This window comes from Bombina bombina, chromosome 1 (genome assembly GCF_027579735.1).
Source record: "Bombina bombina isolate aBomBom1 chromosome 1, aBomBom1.pri, whole genome shotgun sequence".
In the NCBI taxonomy this organism is placed as follows: Eukaryota; Metazoa; Chordata; class Amphibia; order Anura; family Bombinatoridae; genus Bombina; species Bombina bombina.
Window position 1 is genome coordinate 133,310,650 of NC_069499.1, and position 15,016 is coordinate 133,325,665.

The 15,016-nt window shown below is 34.9% G+C and overlaps 1 protein-coding gene across 1 annotated transcript in view; it reads right to left on the minus strand.

Annotated features, from left to right (window-relative positions):
* Positions 1-15,016, minus strand: part of WDHD1 (WD repeat and HMG-box DNA binding protein 1) — a 463,259-nt gene that overhangs the window by 424,699 nt on the left and 23,544 nt on the right. Inside the window, exons 4-9 of the mRNA XM_053697606.1 lie at positions 13,393-13,544; positions 12,702-12,813; positions 11,651-11,701; positions 8,213-8,308; positions 3,620-3,712; positions 1,711-1,817 (exon numbers count right to left, since the gene is read on the minus strand). Of these exons, the coding sequence (XP_053553581.1) occupies positions 1,711-1,817; positions 3,620-3,712; positions 8,213-8,308; positions 11,651-11,701; positions 12,702-12,813; positions 13,393-13,544 (611 nt within the window). The remainder of the gene's footprint in view (positions 1-1,710; positions 1,818-3,619; positions 3,713-8,212; positions 8,309-11,650; positions 11,702-12,701; positions 12,814-13,392; positions 13,545-15,016) is intronic.

Sequence of the window (15,016 nt, forward strand, 5' to 3'; positions counted from 1 at the left end):
CTATTGTCTAGCATTTTAGCCAATTAGTGTTGTGTTCTGCATAACTCCACAGGTGTGAGCACAACGTTATCTATATGGCCCACATGGATTAGCAGTCTTGTGAAAAGCTAAAAAAAAGCATGTGATAAGAGGCTGTCTGCAGTGGCTTAGAAACAGGCAGAAATTTAGAGGTTTAAATGTTATAAAGTATATTAATAGAACAACGTTGGTTGTGCAAAACTGGGGAATAGGTAGTAAAGGCGTTACATGGCAGGAAATAGCGTTGCTATTCATGGTTAACATTCTTGCAAAACTGGTGGCATACAGTGCTCCACGTGCACATTTCTGAGCTTAAGCTTAAGGAGAAAATGTGATAATTGAAGTAAATTAGAAAGCTGATTGAAATAGCATGCTTTGTCTAAATAATCAAAGAAACAATTTGGGATTTCATGTCCCTTTAAAGTGGGAAAAAATATATATTTTTTGCCTTTAATTTGAAACAGTTACACACCTTGGCATTTTAAATTATACCTTCTAAAACGCATCTTTTTTTTTTTTTTCAAAGGGACAGTAAACAAATTGAGATGTTTAGTAATGCTCAATGATAACTACGGCAAATATATTTTATACTAACTTTTTAATGACAGTGGCTAGTATTGTTGTCAGAGGACTAAAGCCCAGATTGGCTTCTCCAAATAAGGTAAATGGTGGGTGGAGTTTGTCTGTTGAAAAGTAACTGCAGTAAAAAGGATGCTATTTGTTTTAAAAACATGAAAGTGCCATAAAACATGTTGAGATCTGTGCATATCCTAAAACGGCTAATTAAAGGGATACTAAAACCAAATGTTTTCTTTAATTATTCAGATAGTTGCTTTAAATTGCTTAGGAGCCAGACCATTTGAGGTTCAGACCCTGGATAGCACTTATTGGTGGCTACATTGAGCAAACCAATAAGCAAGCATAACCCAGGTTCTCAACCAAAAATGGGTCGGCTCTTAAGCTTTACATTTCTGCTTTTTAAATAAAGAAAGCAAGCAAACTAAGAAAAATTTATAATAAGAGTAAATTAGAAAGTTGTTCAAAATTACATCATTAAAGAAAAAATTGGGTTTAGTGTCCCTTTAAGTAAAAATAGTTTTAAAAAAAAAAGCAAAATTATTTACATAGCCATGCTGTCTGGAGTAGTCTGATCCAGTCCCCCCTTATCAGTGTTTAGCTTCAGAAACACAGGCATTGTATTTCACAGCTGGCTATTTGCTTCTAGGCATGTTCCAGCAGAAAATCACTGTGCAGGTCTGCATTCTACCAAGGCAAAGGTAAATAAAGATACAGCCATAGAAGGAAATGTGTGGGGGGAGTTAGGGAGCTGTACAATTCGGAAACTTAAAAAAAAAAAATGGTGAATGGCGAGGCACTGCCGTATAAATATGCAGGTAAAGTAATTGAAGTACATATTATATTTTGTCTCTATCACAAATTGTTTTATGTCCCTTTAAGACTTGACTGACATGATATTCTATAGCAACACAGCAGAAATGTCTTCTAATTACAAGGTGTTTCCTTTCAATTGTCCCTTGCTGAAACAAAATAACTTATAGTTGTCACTGTAGAAAGAGAGATACAAATAACCAGTCAGGGAGAAATAAAAACGTACTAGTCAGGAGAGAAAGTTACTCATCCCCTCAATGTTTAAATAAGAAACAGTTTCTTACTACTGCCAGCCTCTATTACCTTTCCATGCATGCTTTGTTTTCTACATTCCAGACCACGATACAACCATCCACACTTCCAGCAACCAGGTACATTCCGCAGGGAGACCATGTCACAACATTCAGTGACTTAAAGAAAAAAAATGAAGGTCAAACAAGAAGCAATATAGGATTTATGAAGTAGAAGCATTGTCTTTTTTTCACAACACACACCATGGAATAAAAACTAGAGTAATTGCATTTGTATGTAAAATGGAGCTAAAATAACAGCATAAATCCATTTGGATATACAGGGAGTGCAGAATTATTAGGCAAATGAGTATTTTGACCACATCATCCTCTTTATGCATGTTGTCTTACTCCAAGCTGTATAGGCTCGAAAGCCTACTACCAATTAAGCATATTAGGTGATGTGCATCTCTGTAATGAGAAGGGGTGTGGTCTAATGACATCAACACCCTATATCAGGTGTGCATAATTATTAGGCAACTTCCTTTCCTTTGGCAAAATGGGTCAAAAGAAGGACTTGACAGGCTCAGAAAAGTAAAAAATAGTGAGATATCTTGCAGAGGGATGCAGCACTCTTAAAATTGCAAAGATTCTGAAGCGTGATCATCGAACAATCAAGCGTTTCATTCAAAATAGTCAACAGGGTCGCAAGAAGCGTGTGGAAAAACCAAGGCGCAAAATAACTGCCAATGAACTGAGAAAAGTCAAGCGTGCAGCTGCCAAGATGCCACTTGCCACCAGTTTGGCCATATTTCAGAGCTGCAACATCACTGGAGTGCCCAAAAGCACAAGGTGTGCAATACTCAGAGACATGGCCAAGGTAAGAAAGGCTGAAAGATGACCACCACTGAACAAGACACACAAGCTGAAACGTCAAGACTGGGCCAAGAAATATCTCAAGACTGATTTTTCTAAGGTTTTATGGACTGATGAAATGAGAGTGAGTCTTGATGGGCCAGATGGATGGGCCCGTGGCTGGATTGGTAAAGGGCAGAGAGCTCCAGTCCGACTCAGACGCCAGCAAGGTGGAGGTGGAGTACTGGTTTGGGCTGGTATCATCAAAGATGAGCTTGTGGGGCCTTTTCGGGTTGAGGATGGAGTCAAGCTCAACTCCCAGTCCTACTGCCAGTTTCTGGAAGACACCTTCTTCAAGCAGTGGTACAGGAAGAAGTCTGCATCCTTCAAGAAAAACATGATTTTCATGCAGGACAATGCTCCATCACACGCGTCCAAGTACTCCACAGTGTGGCTGGCAAGAAAGGGTATAAAAGAAGAAAATCTAATGACATGGCCTCCTTGTTCACCTGATCTGAACCCCATTGAGAACCTGTGGTCCATCATCAAATGTGAGATTTACAAGGAGGGAAAACAGTACACCTCTCTGAACAGTGTCTGGGAGGCTGTGGTTGCTGCTGCACGCAATGTTGATGGTGAACAGATCAAAACACTGACAGAATCCATGGATGGCAGGCTTTTGAGTGTCCTTGCAAAGAAAGGTGGCTATATTGGTCACGGATTTGTTTTTGTTTTGTTTTTGAATGTCAGAAATGTATATTTGTGAATGTTGAGATGTTATTTTGGTTTCACTGGTAAAAATAAATAATTGAAATGGGTATATATTTGTTTTTGTTAAGTTGCCTAATAATTATGCACAGTAATAGTCACCTGCACACACAGATATCCCCCTAAAATAGCTATAACTAAAAACAAACTAAAAACTACTTCCAAAACTATTCAACTTTGATATTAATGAGTTTTTTGGGTTCATTGAGAACATGGTTGTTGTTCAATAATAAAATTAATCCTCAAAAATACAACTTGCCTAATAATTCTGCACTCCCTGTAGTATCTCTCTTAAAAACAAAAAGGACGTGAGCAGGTTTTTAATAATGATTAGTTACTGAATTACACTTTGCATTTACCTGTGTTACAAAGTCATCTGAGAGTGTTACGGTATTCCTCCAAGAGTCCCGCTCGTAAAGATGGACACTTTTATCAACTGGCACTGCAAGTAACTGGAACAAAAAAACAAAAAAAAACTACATAATACTATTTGTGGCTTGGATGTCAATTTCAGCTCTAATTCCTAATTTGATGGGGGGGGGGTTTATTTAAAGGGGCAGTCTACTTCAACATTTGTATTGTTTAAAAAGATAATCTGTTTGTGATCCATTCCCCAGTTTGCATAACCAACACACATTAATACACTTTTTTCCTCTGTGATTACTTTGTATCTAAGCCTCTGCAGACTGCCCCCTTATCTCAGTTCTTTTGACAGACTTGCAGTTTAGCCAATCAGTGCTGACTCAAATAACTCCCCGGAAGTGAGGAAAATGTTATCTATATGGCACACATGAACTAGCACTGTTTATCTGTGAAAAACTGTCAAAATGCACTGATAAGAGGAAGCCTTCAACTGCTTAGAAATGAGTTTATGAGCCCACCTAGGTTTAGCTTTCAACACAGAAAACCAAGAGAACAAAGCAAATTTGATGGTTAAAAGCAAATCGGAAAGTTGTTTAAACTTACATGATTCAGATAGGACATGCAAATTTAATTTTGTTTTGACTTGACTGTTCCTTTAAAAGCAACAACATTAAGCAAGTAAAGTATGAGACAAAAGGTTAATAGAGACCCCAATACTTTGTTCAGAGGGAAAGCAGAATAGTAGAGCCTGTAGGTAACAGCGACTAAGGAGCTGGAGAGGGGATTCCAAAGAAGATAGCATTAAAGGGACACTGAACCCAATTTTTTTCTTTCATGATTCAGATAGAGCATGAAATTTTAAGCAACTTTCTAATTTACTCCTGTTATCAAATCCGCCTTCTTCCGCATTAGTTAGTAAATTAAATCTAATTTCTGTATATTGTTTATAGGTTTATGAAATGTATTATTTTGTCAAGCCTGATTTATATAATATGCAGGACCTAGGATTACTCACAATATCCTTTCACTCATTGGACGAGCAAATGACAAATAAAAACAACTTACCAGCCAGCAAGAAAATGTAATTGCCTGTGCGTGTCTGCATGTAGTGTGTATGTCACAGTTATAAAGGCAAAGCATGTTAATATAATCTAGCAAAGTGTTATTCTTTTTTTTTTTAACATTCCTAACATTGGTCAAATTATAGTCATGAAACTAAGCAATAAATAGAGCAAAATTATACTATTGAAGGATTGATCACATAAGGATTACCGGGTGGATAAGATACAATTATTATTTTTTTAAAAACCATCTTATCTCATTTGCATAAAAGCCTGCATAGGTAGGCTCAGAAGCAATGCACTACTGTGAGCTAGCTGCTTATCATTGTCTCACCCATTGTATTTAGCTAAGCCCCAGTAGAGCACTGCTCTCCTTCAACAAAGGATTCCAAGAGAATGAAGCAAAAAAGATAATAGAAGTAAAATGTGAAATCTGAAAACAGTATGCTCTATGAAACACAAAGGTTATCTTATCCCTTTAAAGTGTGTAAGATGCTAAAGTGCCCGGTTTTTAAAAATTCGATTAAAAACAGGGGCACTTTAATTCATCAAAATTTACATTTCCCTCCTGTTGTGAAAAAAAAAAAAAAAAAAAAAAAAAAAACACCTTTGAATCTTGACAGCAGCTCCAGCTTCCTCCGCAAGCCTCTTCCTGGTTCTAAAATTACGAATCCGGCTTCCTCCAATCTTGGCGTTAAATCAGACACCGATTCCCCCCAGGGGGGGAGCCGTGATTGGAGGATGACTGATCCATCATTTCTGACGTCAGAAATGGCTTACAACGACCGGGAGAAGCTGGAGCAGCTGTCAAGTTTAAAAGGTAAGTATTTTTTCACAACAGGAGGGAAATGTAAATTTTGATGAATTAAAGTGCCCCTGTTTTTAAACGTATTTTTAAAAACCGGGCACTTTAGATACAAAATTTACATTCACTTTAAGGTCTATTTATCAACTCTGTGTCTGCAGAAATAACATGCCCCATCCTCTCAGCAAAATGTTATAAAATGAACATAAAGTCACAGTTCTAAGAATTACAAAACCAAAATGATGTGATAATATCTTCAAGATTGAAAAAATATCCAACATAATCTGACAGAAACCTTTGGGAGAACATGATATTGTGAATTCATTAATGGAATTAATTTACCAAAAAAACACATTGCAGCCATAAATGTACAGCATCTTGCTATATAATTAAAAACAAATCTATATTTCAGAAAAAAAAATTTGCATTATAATGCATCTTAAATAGAATCCATCTTTAGATAGATTTTTTCGTCAAAAATCCTATTCTTTCTGAATCATAAAAGTTTAATTTTGACTTTACTGTTGTTTTAATGCCATTGCTCCAGTGCAAATCTATGTACAAAAAATCAACCCATAATAAGTTTCAAGAAGCTTGCTGAATAAAGGATTGTTTGGGGTGCAATAAACCTGCAAGTGTGAGAAGGGAGGGGCAAGCATTAGAAATGAAAAACAATGTTATTGTTTTAGTTAAATAAAACTATTTCAATTATAATTAATGTAATCATTTTACGCCTTCAAATAAAGTACAGGTGAAAAGTTGATCAAATATGAATGATTAACCAATTAAACTAGAGATAGATCTTTGAAATACATGATATTATTTGGAGGTGAACTATCTATGCATAGCTAATGATATATAACCAAATCAGTAATGGTCTGAAAAAAAAAATGGAAAAATAATCTGAAAACTTATTCTAAAAAATTAAAACCATGATTTAAATCAAATTATAATCAGTCTCACTGACTAGTGATTTAAATCATTATTTAAAATCAATTTGATTTTAATCAAATCCACCCCGATTACAAAAACCTTCTTTTAAAGCAAAAAAAAAATGGTGTGTCCCTTTGTCTCTTTTGCTGCAATATCTACTTAAGATATTCCTTTCGGCTGGTATTGTGCTCACAAAAATAGTGTCTACATCCTCATTGACCCAACATCTGGAAACAGAACACGTATTGTCAGTAAGTTGGGAAAATATCTAATGCAGCCATTTATATTCTTTATTTTTTAAATTAGTCTGACCCACTAAAAAAAAAAAAATGTATGTCATAATTGGTACACTATATAAATGGACAGTCAAAAAGTACCAATGACCTACATTTGCCTCCCATGGACGTTGATATCAATAAGGTTGAACCATTTCACACCCCTGTGGTAGAGTTGTTTGGTATTTGTTTCATATACACGTTACAAACTTTTTTCTTCACAGAAGCCATAACTTGTGAGAGTGAGGGTATTAATGACAAGAGATCCCACATTGGAAAGAGGATACTTTCTTCTTTACAAAATATGGTCTTCAATGAGTTTTATGGAGCGGGAGGTCTAAAAGTGCCCACCCTAAGACACTGCACAGATGAATTAGAATGGTTATCACCTGAAAATTAGAAGGGAATTCCCACTTTCACAACAGGGTTCTCATACCCCACTGATTTAATAATCATATCCCAACCAAAAGAAAGTACCTGGCTTCTAGCGGGACAGGTTTAATGGTAATCAGCTGCATAATTGAGGAACAAGGACAGTCTCCTCTCATATGACAGTTCACTTGTCCCTCTAGCAAAAACTAGGGGAAAGATAGAGATTGACTTTGATGACCCATTTGGAGATGGCCCTTGTTAGAATTTTCGTGCACTATGCATAGGACTACGGTTTAAAGAATAAACAGTGTATCGCATCTCAACTATAATTGCTTTTTTAACTAAGGTCCGAAATAAAAAATATTATACAACTAGACAAAACAAAATTATTTTCCTTGTCATGAATTTCTGTGATACAATTAAACTGTCTAAATGTATCACAATTGTTGCACCAGTCCAGGTCCCCAGGAGATGTAGGACCAATATATTACTTTTGTATTTTTTGGACTGAGACAACATCCAGCCAACCAGTAAACTGAGAACAAATGACAAAATCATACTAAATTATCAAACTGTGTAAATAAATTAGAACTTTAAAAGAAAATGAAAAGAATGAAGACCAGCAACATAATATAAAAAGATACAAGACAAAAGTAAAAACTTAAAGGGACACTGAACCCAATTTTTTTCTTTTGTGATTCAGATAGAGCATGAAATTTTAAGCAACTTTCTAATTTACCACTATTATCAATTTTTCTTCGTTCTCTTGCCATCTTCATTTGAAATTCAAGAACGTAAGTTTAGATGCTGGCCCATTTTTGGTGAACAACCTGGGTTGTTTTTGCTGATTGGTGGATAAATTCATCCACCAATTAAAAAAAAAGTGCTGTCCAGAGTTCTGAACCAAAAAAAAAAAAAAAAAAAAAAAGCTTAGATGCCTTTTTCAAAAAAGGATAGCAAGTGAACGAAGAAAAATTGATAATAGGAGTAAATTAGAAAGTAGCTTAAAATTGCATGCTCTACCTGAATCACAATATACAAAAAATTTGGGTTCAGTGTCCCTTTAAGGAACCGTGGTAACCTTTCTCCCAGGATTTGACAAAGTTAAATGTTTTCATGTGAGCATAATAATAGGTAGCTTACCTTTCCACTTTTCGGTTGCCACTTGAGTCTGCAGATTGACTTAGCATTCACAACATCATTACATTTTTGAAGAAGGGGCAAGTTTGATTCACATGTCTGAAAAAAAATTAAAAAATGCTTATTTTTTTTAAATCTACAACATAGCTCTGATTTGGACTGAATGTTTTAGAAAAGTAGAGAAATGTATGCATGCATACACTATAACTGGTTCAAACAGCACTGTAGCATAAGCTTTAAATGGACATTAAACACTTTGAGATGGTAATATAAAATGATAAATTGTATATAATAACACAACTCTGCAATATACTTTCATTATTTATTTTGTCCTCTTTGCCTGTAATTCCATTCTGAAATTGTGAGCTTTTCAGTTCCTGTTAGAAATGGAAGTGCAGAACACTGTTAAATCCAGCACAACCATTGGCTGCACACTATAGTGACCTATTTATAACTGATCCTAATTGGCCACAGCAGAGAAGGTAACACAAGTTACAACATGGCAGCTCCCAGTGTTTTATAGACATTAAACCTTTACACTTATTTTGTCACTTTTTAAACAACTAATGAAACTTTAAAAAAATACATCTACATGTTAGTCATGGACTAATCTTTTCTTTGAATGCATCATTCTATCCAGCATGTATTTAGTGTTTAATGTCCCTTTAACAGTGTGTGTGTGTGTGTGTCTCTAACTATATTATTATTTATATATATATATATATATATATATATATTTTTTTTTTTATTTTTTTTACATACACACACATTTTATAGAATTACTAGATGTTTGATGGACAGTACTCACTGGAGCGTGTTTGGCACTATCCTATGCCAAACTACTCTTGTCTATGAAGATGACTTGTAATTTGTCTGTGTATAGTTTAAAAGTAATCCAGCTATTTAATTAATAAGCTGGATATATTTTTTTTAACTTAAAGCGATAGTTTACTCAAAAATGTTATCCCCTTAAATTTTCCATTGTACTCTCCAAGTATTGGTCTTTTGTTTACGGACAGATATAAGATAAAGAAGCAGGTATATGTACACAATGTGATGAAGTAATGAGATCTGATTATACCTACAAGCTCAACCCATTTTATTAGGCTGTTGCTTCAAAACACAATATTCACAAATAAACCTTAAAAAACAAATTATCATACATTTTATACTCTGCACTGCAGTTGGTAAAAAGGTAATTGGAAACACATTAAGGAAAAACAAATGTACAGTATACTGTCCCTAATTTGTGCAGGGTCCAATACTTCCTGTCACAGCCCCACAATGGAGTCTTCTACAGGAAGGCATACCTAGCTTGATGTCAATCTTCTAGATCATCATGAGCTCAGTTAATGAGAGAAACAGGAAGTCAGCTTTGTGCCCATACTCAGAAGAGGCAGAATACAACTTAAAGGGACATTAAACACTAAATACATTTTAGAAGCATAGTACTGAGGTTATTCCCCCACCTCCCCTATTCATGGGTGCCACCCTGTTGAAATGTATCTTTCACTGCATACTAGTGCTTACCAGTTTGAAAATGTGCAGCAACTCTCGTTCAGATACCTGCAGTATAACCTAGGTTCCAAAATGGTGGCACTCACGATTAGAAGATGCATGAAATGAACTTCGTGTTTAGTATCCTTTTACGTTTTCAGCAGGTCTGCTCCCTTATGTAACAATAGCCAGTGGATACACAAAGAATTTTTGAGTACTTATAACTTTTGTGTGCAATATGTTTTGTGAATAATTATTGTTAGTGTTATTATGAGTGTAACTGTACTTTGTAATGCATGTTTGATGTGTTTTGTGCAACTTTTTAGTTTCACAAAACAGTTAACTAGAGCTCTGAAGTTGCGGTAATCATTCTAGCGTAAATCGTGATTGCCCTTAAGTGATTGCATTTACTTTTAACTCTTAATATGAGGGATAAGCCTGACGAGCACAAACACTCACGATAAACCTTTTATGGCTCGCGCACAAACACATAAACTGGCCTTATATAGGTAGGCCCATAAGGGACATAGTTACCAAGATAAAGGATTATCTGTCATATTACCTGAGATAATTCCTGTTAACCCTTCTCAATGTATTTAATTGAGGTTCATAAAAAACGAAGAATACCTCTACTTTTAGATGGTCAGCTATTTAAAAAAAAGACGAACCACCAGAGGAGATGACATTTTCACATTATTATGCAGACAAGACTTACTTTCAAAGTTGAAAACAAAGAGTAGCTATCGTTTGCATTTTTCCAATTATCAGCCTAACAGAATTTGTATGTAAATATAATAAATAAAATTACAGGGTTTTGAGTCATTCTGCTTGAAAAATGATTTTGCTCTGTGTTCTGCTTCTTTAGCCTTTATAGATGTTTGGAGCAAAGCTATTCACACAGGACTAAGTATCTATATACATACACATGGTTGCGCTCAGTTATTTGAGGTTCATTTTTTGACATTTAACATTCAAATTAATTTTATTTCATAAAATGACAGTTGTTTATAACATTTCATTTTTGTATTGCTTATTCACACTAAGTAAATATGATAGATTCTGTGCCTATTGCCAACTGCAATGAAACTGCTTGCTACTCAACATACTTTTTTTTACTCCATTACCTGAAGTGTTAAATTGTTTTTAAACAATTTCATTATGTTTTATACCTATTTTAAATGGCTAGAAGAAATGTATGGTCCATAAGCGAGGTCTGTGAACCAAAACCAGTCAAAACTATTAGTCTTGTTAAAGGGATCAAAAAAGGTCAAAATTAAAATGTGTATGGATGCATTTCAATTTTAAACAGAAGCATTTTTGCAATATACTTCCGTTAGCAAAAATGCTTCTAGTAATATATATATGCTTTTTCATCGGCATATGCACATATGCTTTGAGGGCCAGTGCACAAGTATTCAAACATTACACCTTCTCAGAGTCAGCAGCGGCTTGTATGAAGTCTTCCCAGACTCAATACACAACACCACCAGCTCTCTGAGCTTGAATACTACATGTCCTCATAGAATGTGTGTGTGCCACTGAAAAAACTAATAACTTTTGCTAGCAGATTTTTTGCCAACAGAAGTATATTGCAAAAATTCTACTTAAAATTAAAATGCACATTTTCATTTTTTACTTTTCTAACCCTTTAACGTAGTTGGTGCCAATTTTTTATTGTTTTGTAATACAGCAGTAATGTTTATATTAATGCAGTAGCATTTTTTTTAATGCTATGTATACGGTTTAATCATATTCTTTTCACATCATTTTACAACAGTGATTGGTATTTTTGTTGAGGATAAAGCAGTGTCATGTGACCTTTACAAAGTATACATAGGGAACGAAAGCGGCAACCACTGCTATAAAGTGATACGTAAACCAAGCAACAAATAATCCTTGCAAGATTACTTCAAATACTTTCTTTTAAAGCCTTTTCCTCCTCACCTGATCTGAGAGATTCCATATCCTGACTGATCCATCACAGCTTGCTGATGCCTGTGGATGGAGAGAAAAAAAAAACAATCCTTTACACTGCTGCTTTTTACCTCTGTGCTGAAGACATTTTATTCTTTCCCCCAATCATACCAATTTCAGAGCTCTGTAAGGTACTAACAAAAATCATATACAATTGTATATAAAAGCCAGGGGGGTCGCAATATAATTTTAAAGAGTGAAGCAGGAATGATTCAGCCCATAAAAGGCAAAGTATTGTATTGCTAGGACCAGTCAACATTGGAACACCTTGTAAGATGGGGACTGGCTAAGCAGAATACGGCCATATTGAGTGACTTAATAGTTTTTTGCAGGCAATTGTTGAAGCATTTAAAAAACTTGTTTATTTGCAAGTGGATATGTTCGTGTGTGTATGAAAGATGAGATAGAGAAATAGAGAGATAGAGAGAGATATAGAGTTAAATACACACACACACATTAGAACTCCTGTTATTTACCCATCCTTGATAATAATGATCAATGTAGATAGCAAGATTTTTTTTCTTGTAATTACATCAGATCCTCTCATAAAAAGGTTATATACAAATAAGTGCATATCTTAATGACCCAGTGTTCTCCAAAGAAAGTTTTGCCTGCCTGGTTGCATTATGAAGTAGCCAGGTGCGGACAGTGTTATCCTTTGCAATTTTATTAAAATTTTCTTTTATGAAGGTTAATAAGGCTATACAAAGCAAACATTAACTACATAATTTAACAAACTAATTTAAATTATAATTTGTGCAACAAACATTTAAAAAAAACAATCTATAGCTTAATCTTGACCTAAATCTTAATGGTGGGTCAGTAAAAAAACAGCAGGATGTTGTGGCCATTAAATAGGTCCTGGAGAGAACACTAATGATCAGTTAAAAAAAAACAACTGGTGGTGTGCCCATTAAATAAATCCTGGAGAGAACACAAATTAATTCAGTGTACTAAACTAATTGTTTTTAGTATAAAATATACAGCTCTTACTAATAGTTAAAATAATTTTAAACCGTACCAGAAAAGTATCCTTGGGATCAAATGAAACACTTAACACAGGAGCATCATGTCCCCGTAGAGTTTTCTGCTGACTGCTATCATCCACATCTACAACTTTAACCAGAAAATCCCTAGAAAGAAAAAAGTGTAAAAGTTAATGCTATGAATAAAATACCATATTCTTTTTGGCCCACTGAAAACCATAATCTAGTCTGGCTATGTTCCCATCTGACTATGTTCAAATATATGCAAAAGCCATAACATTTTGAAGATTAACCAATCCAATTCTAAGAAAATGGAAAGTCACCTCTATATAATATCTCCATTACACAAGTCTTTAAAATAAATATTTGGGAATAGATTATATACTTTATCATTTTATGGCAAATCACCTACTAATGACAGGGAATCTGAAACCCAAACATAAAAAGAGAGGGCCTGCCTCTTTCAAAACTCAAGATTCCTAGCCCTCTTTGTTTTGTCAAGTACTGCACATGTGATCACTATTACCTGCAATCACCTAATAAACGTAGGTGGTTTAACCCTTTATTTCAATGAGAGGATTTCCCTATCTCTCTTAAGAGGTCACAAACTGTTCTAAACCATAAGGGGATATAGGGGCTCTGTAGTAGGCTCCCTGCTCCACCACTACCTGGTTTCTAGTGGAGCAGGTAATCACGGACTGTAACAGGATGTGATATGTCACTTACCCTGAACCTGCTGCAATTTTAGTACCATCAGTGTTAAAGACAACATGATTGGCATTCGTGGTGAAGCGAGTTAGTATTCCGTCAGGGTCCCCATCAGGAAAAGTGTGCATCTGAATCACATTGTTTGATGTAGCTGTAACTACTTTGCCATTCTACCAAAAGTAAACAAAGCACACATTTAAAAAGGGATCACATTGTAATTACAAGACATTTCTGTTGGGTTGCTATAGAACATCATATCAGCCAAGTCATAAATAGATTTTCTTTAATTGTTTAAAAAGATAGATAATCCCTTTATTACCCAGTTTTGCATAACCAACACTGTTATATTAAAGGGACACTGTACCCAAATTTTTTTCTTTCGTGATTCAGATAGAGCATGCAGTTTTAAGCAACTTTCTAATTTACTCCTATTATCAGTTTTTCTTCGTTCTCTTGCTATCTTTATTTTAAAAAGAAGGCAGCTAAGCTTTTTTTATTTGGTTCAGAACTCTGGACAGCACTTTTTTATTGGTGGATTAATTTATCCACCAATCAGCAAGGACAACCCAGGTTGTTCACCAAAAATGGGCCGGCATCTAAACTTACATTCTTACATTTCAAATAAAGATACCAAGAGAATGAAGAAAATTTGATAATAGGAGTAAATGATAAAGCTGCTTAAAATGTCATGCTCTATCTAAATCGCGAAAGATAAAACTTGGGTTCAGTGTCCCTTTAATATACTTTTTACCTCTGTGATAACCTTTTATCTACACCTCTGCAGATTACCCCCTTATTTCAGTGCCTTTACAAACCTACATTTTAGCCAATTAGTGCTGATCAATGTATAACTCTACGGGAGTGAGCACAATGTTACCTATGTGGCACACATGAACTAGCTTTTTCTGCCTTTGAAAAGCTGATAAAATGCCTTGAGATAAGAGGCTGCCTACAAGGGCTTAGAAACAGGTAGAGATTTAATGGTTTAAAGTTTATAAGTATGTATTGGTTGTGCAAAGATGAAGAATGGGTAGTAAAGGCGTAAAAAAAAAAAAGTAGACTGTCTCTAATGTTTTTAAAACAAACATCCTTTTTACTGCATTTATTTATTAAAAGCCAAGCTCCATCCACCATTTGCCTTAACTGGAGGAGCCAATCTGGGCTTTAGTCTGCAGACAACAAGGCTAGATGTGGCTAAAATGTTAGTATAGAGGGCATCATTTTACAGCTATCAGATAAAGCCAATTGGTCACAGACACAGCGGGGTGCAGTTTACATTCTGGAAATTTAAAATTGCTCAATTTTCAGAACTAAATTACATAAGATTGTGCAAAATTAATGAAAGTATATTGCAAAATTGTTTCATTATGCATTACTAAACATTTTATATACAGATCTCAAGGAGATTATTGTCCCTTTATTAAAGTTGAAATTAGTTTTAAGCAGGATGGATAAAAATCCATTTTTTTTTTTGCTGTCTTTTTTTTGGGGGGGGGGGGGGTGTTTGTTTACCATTTAAATGACCACTCAAAATTTGTGTCTGCAGAGAGAACATGCATCTTCTGCAAAAATAATATAACAAACATACAGGGTTGAGAAAAAGACATGAACCACTTCACACCGTTAGGACATTCCATACCAT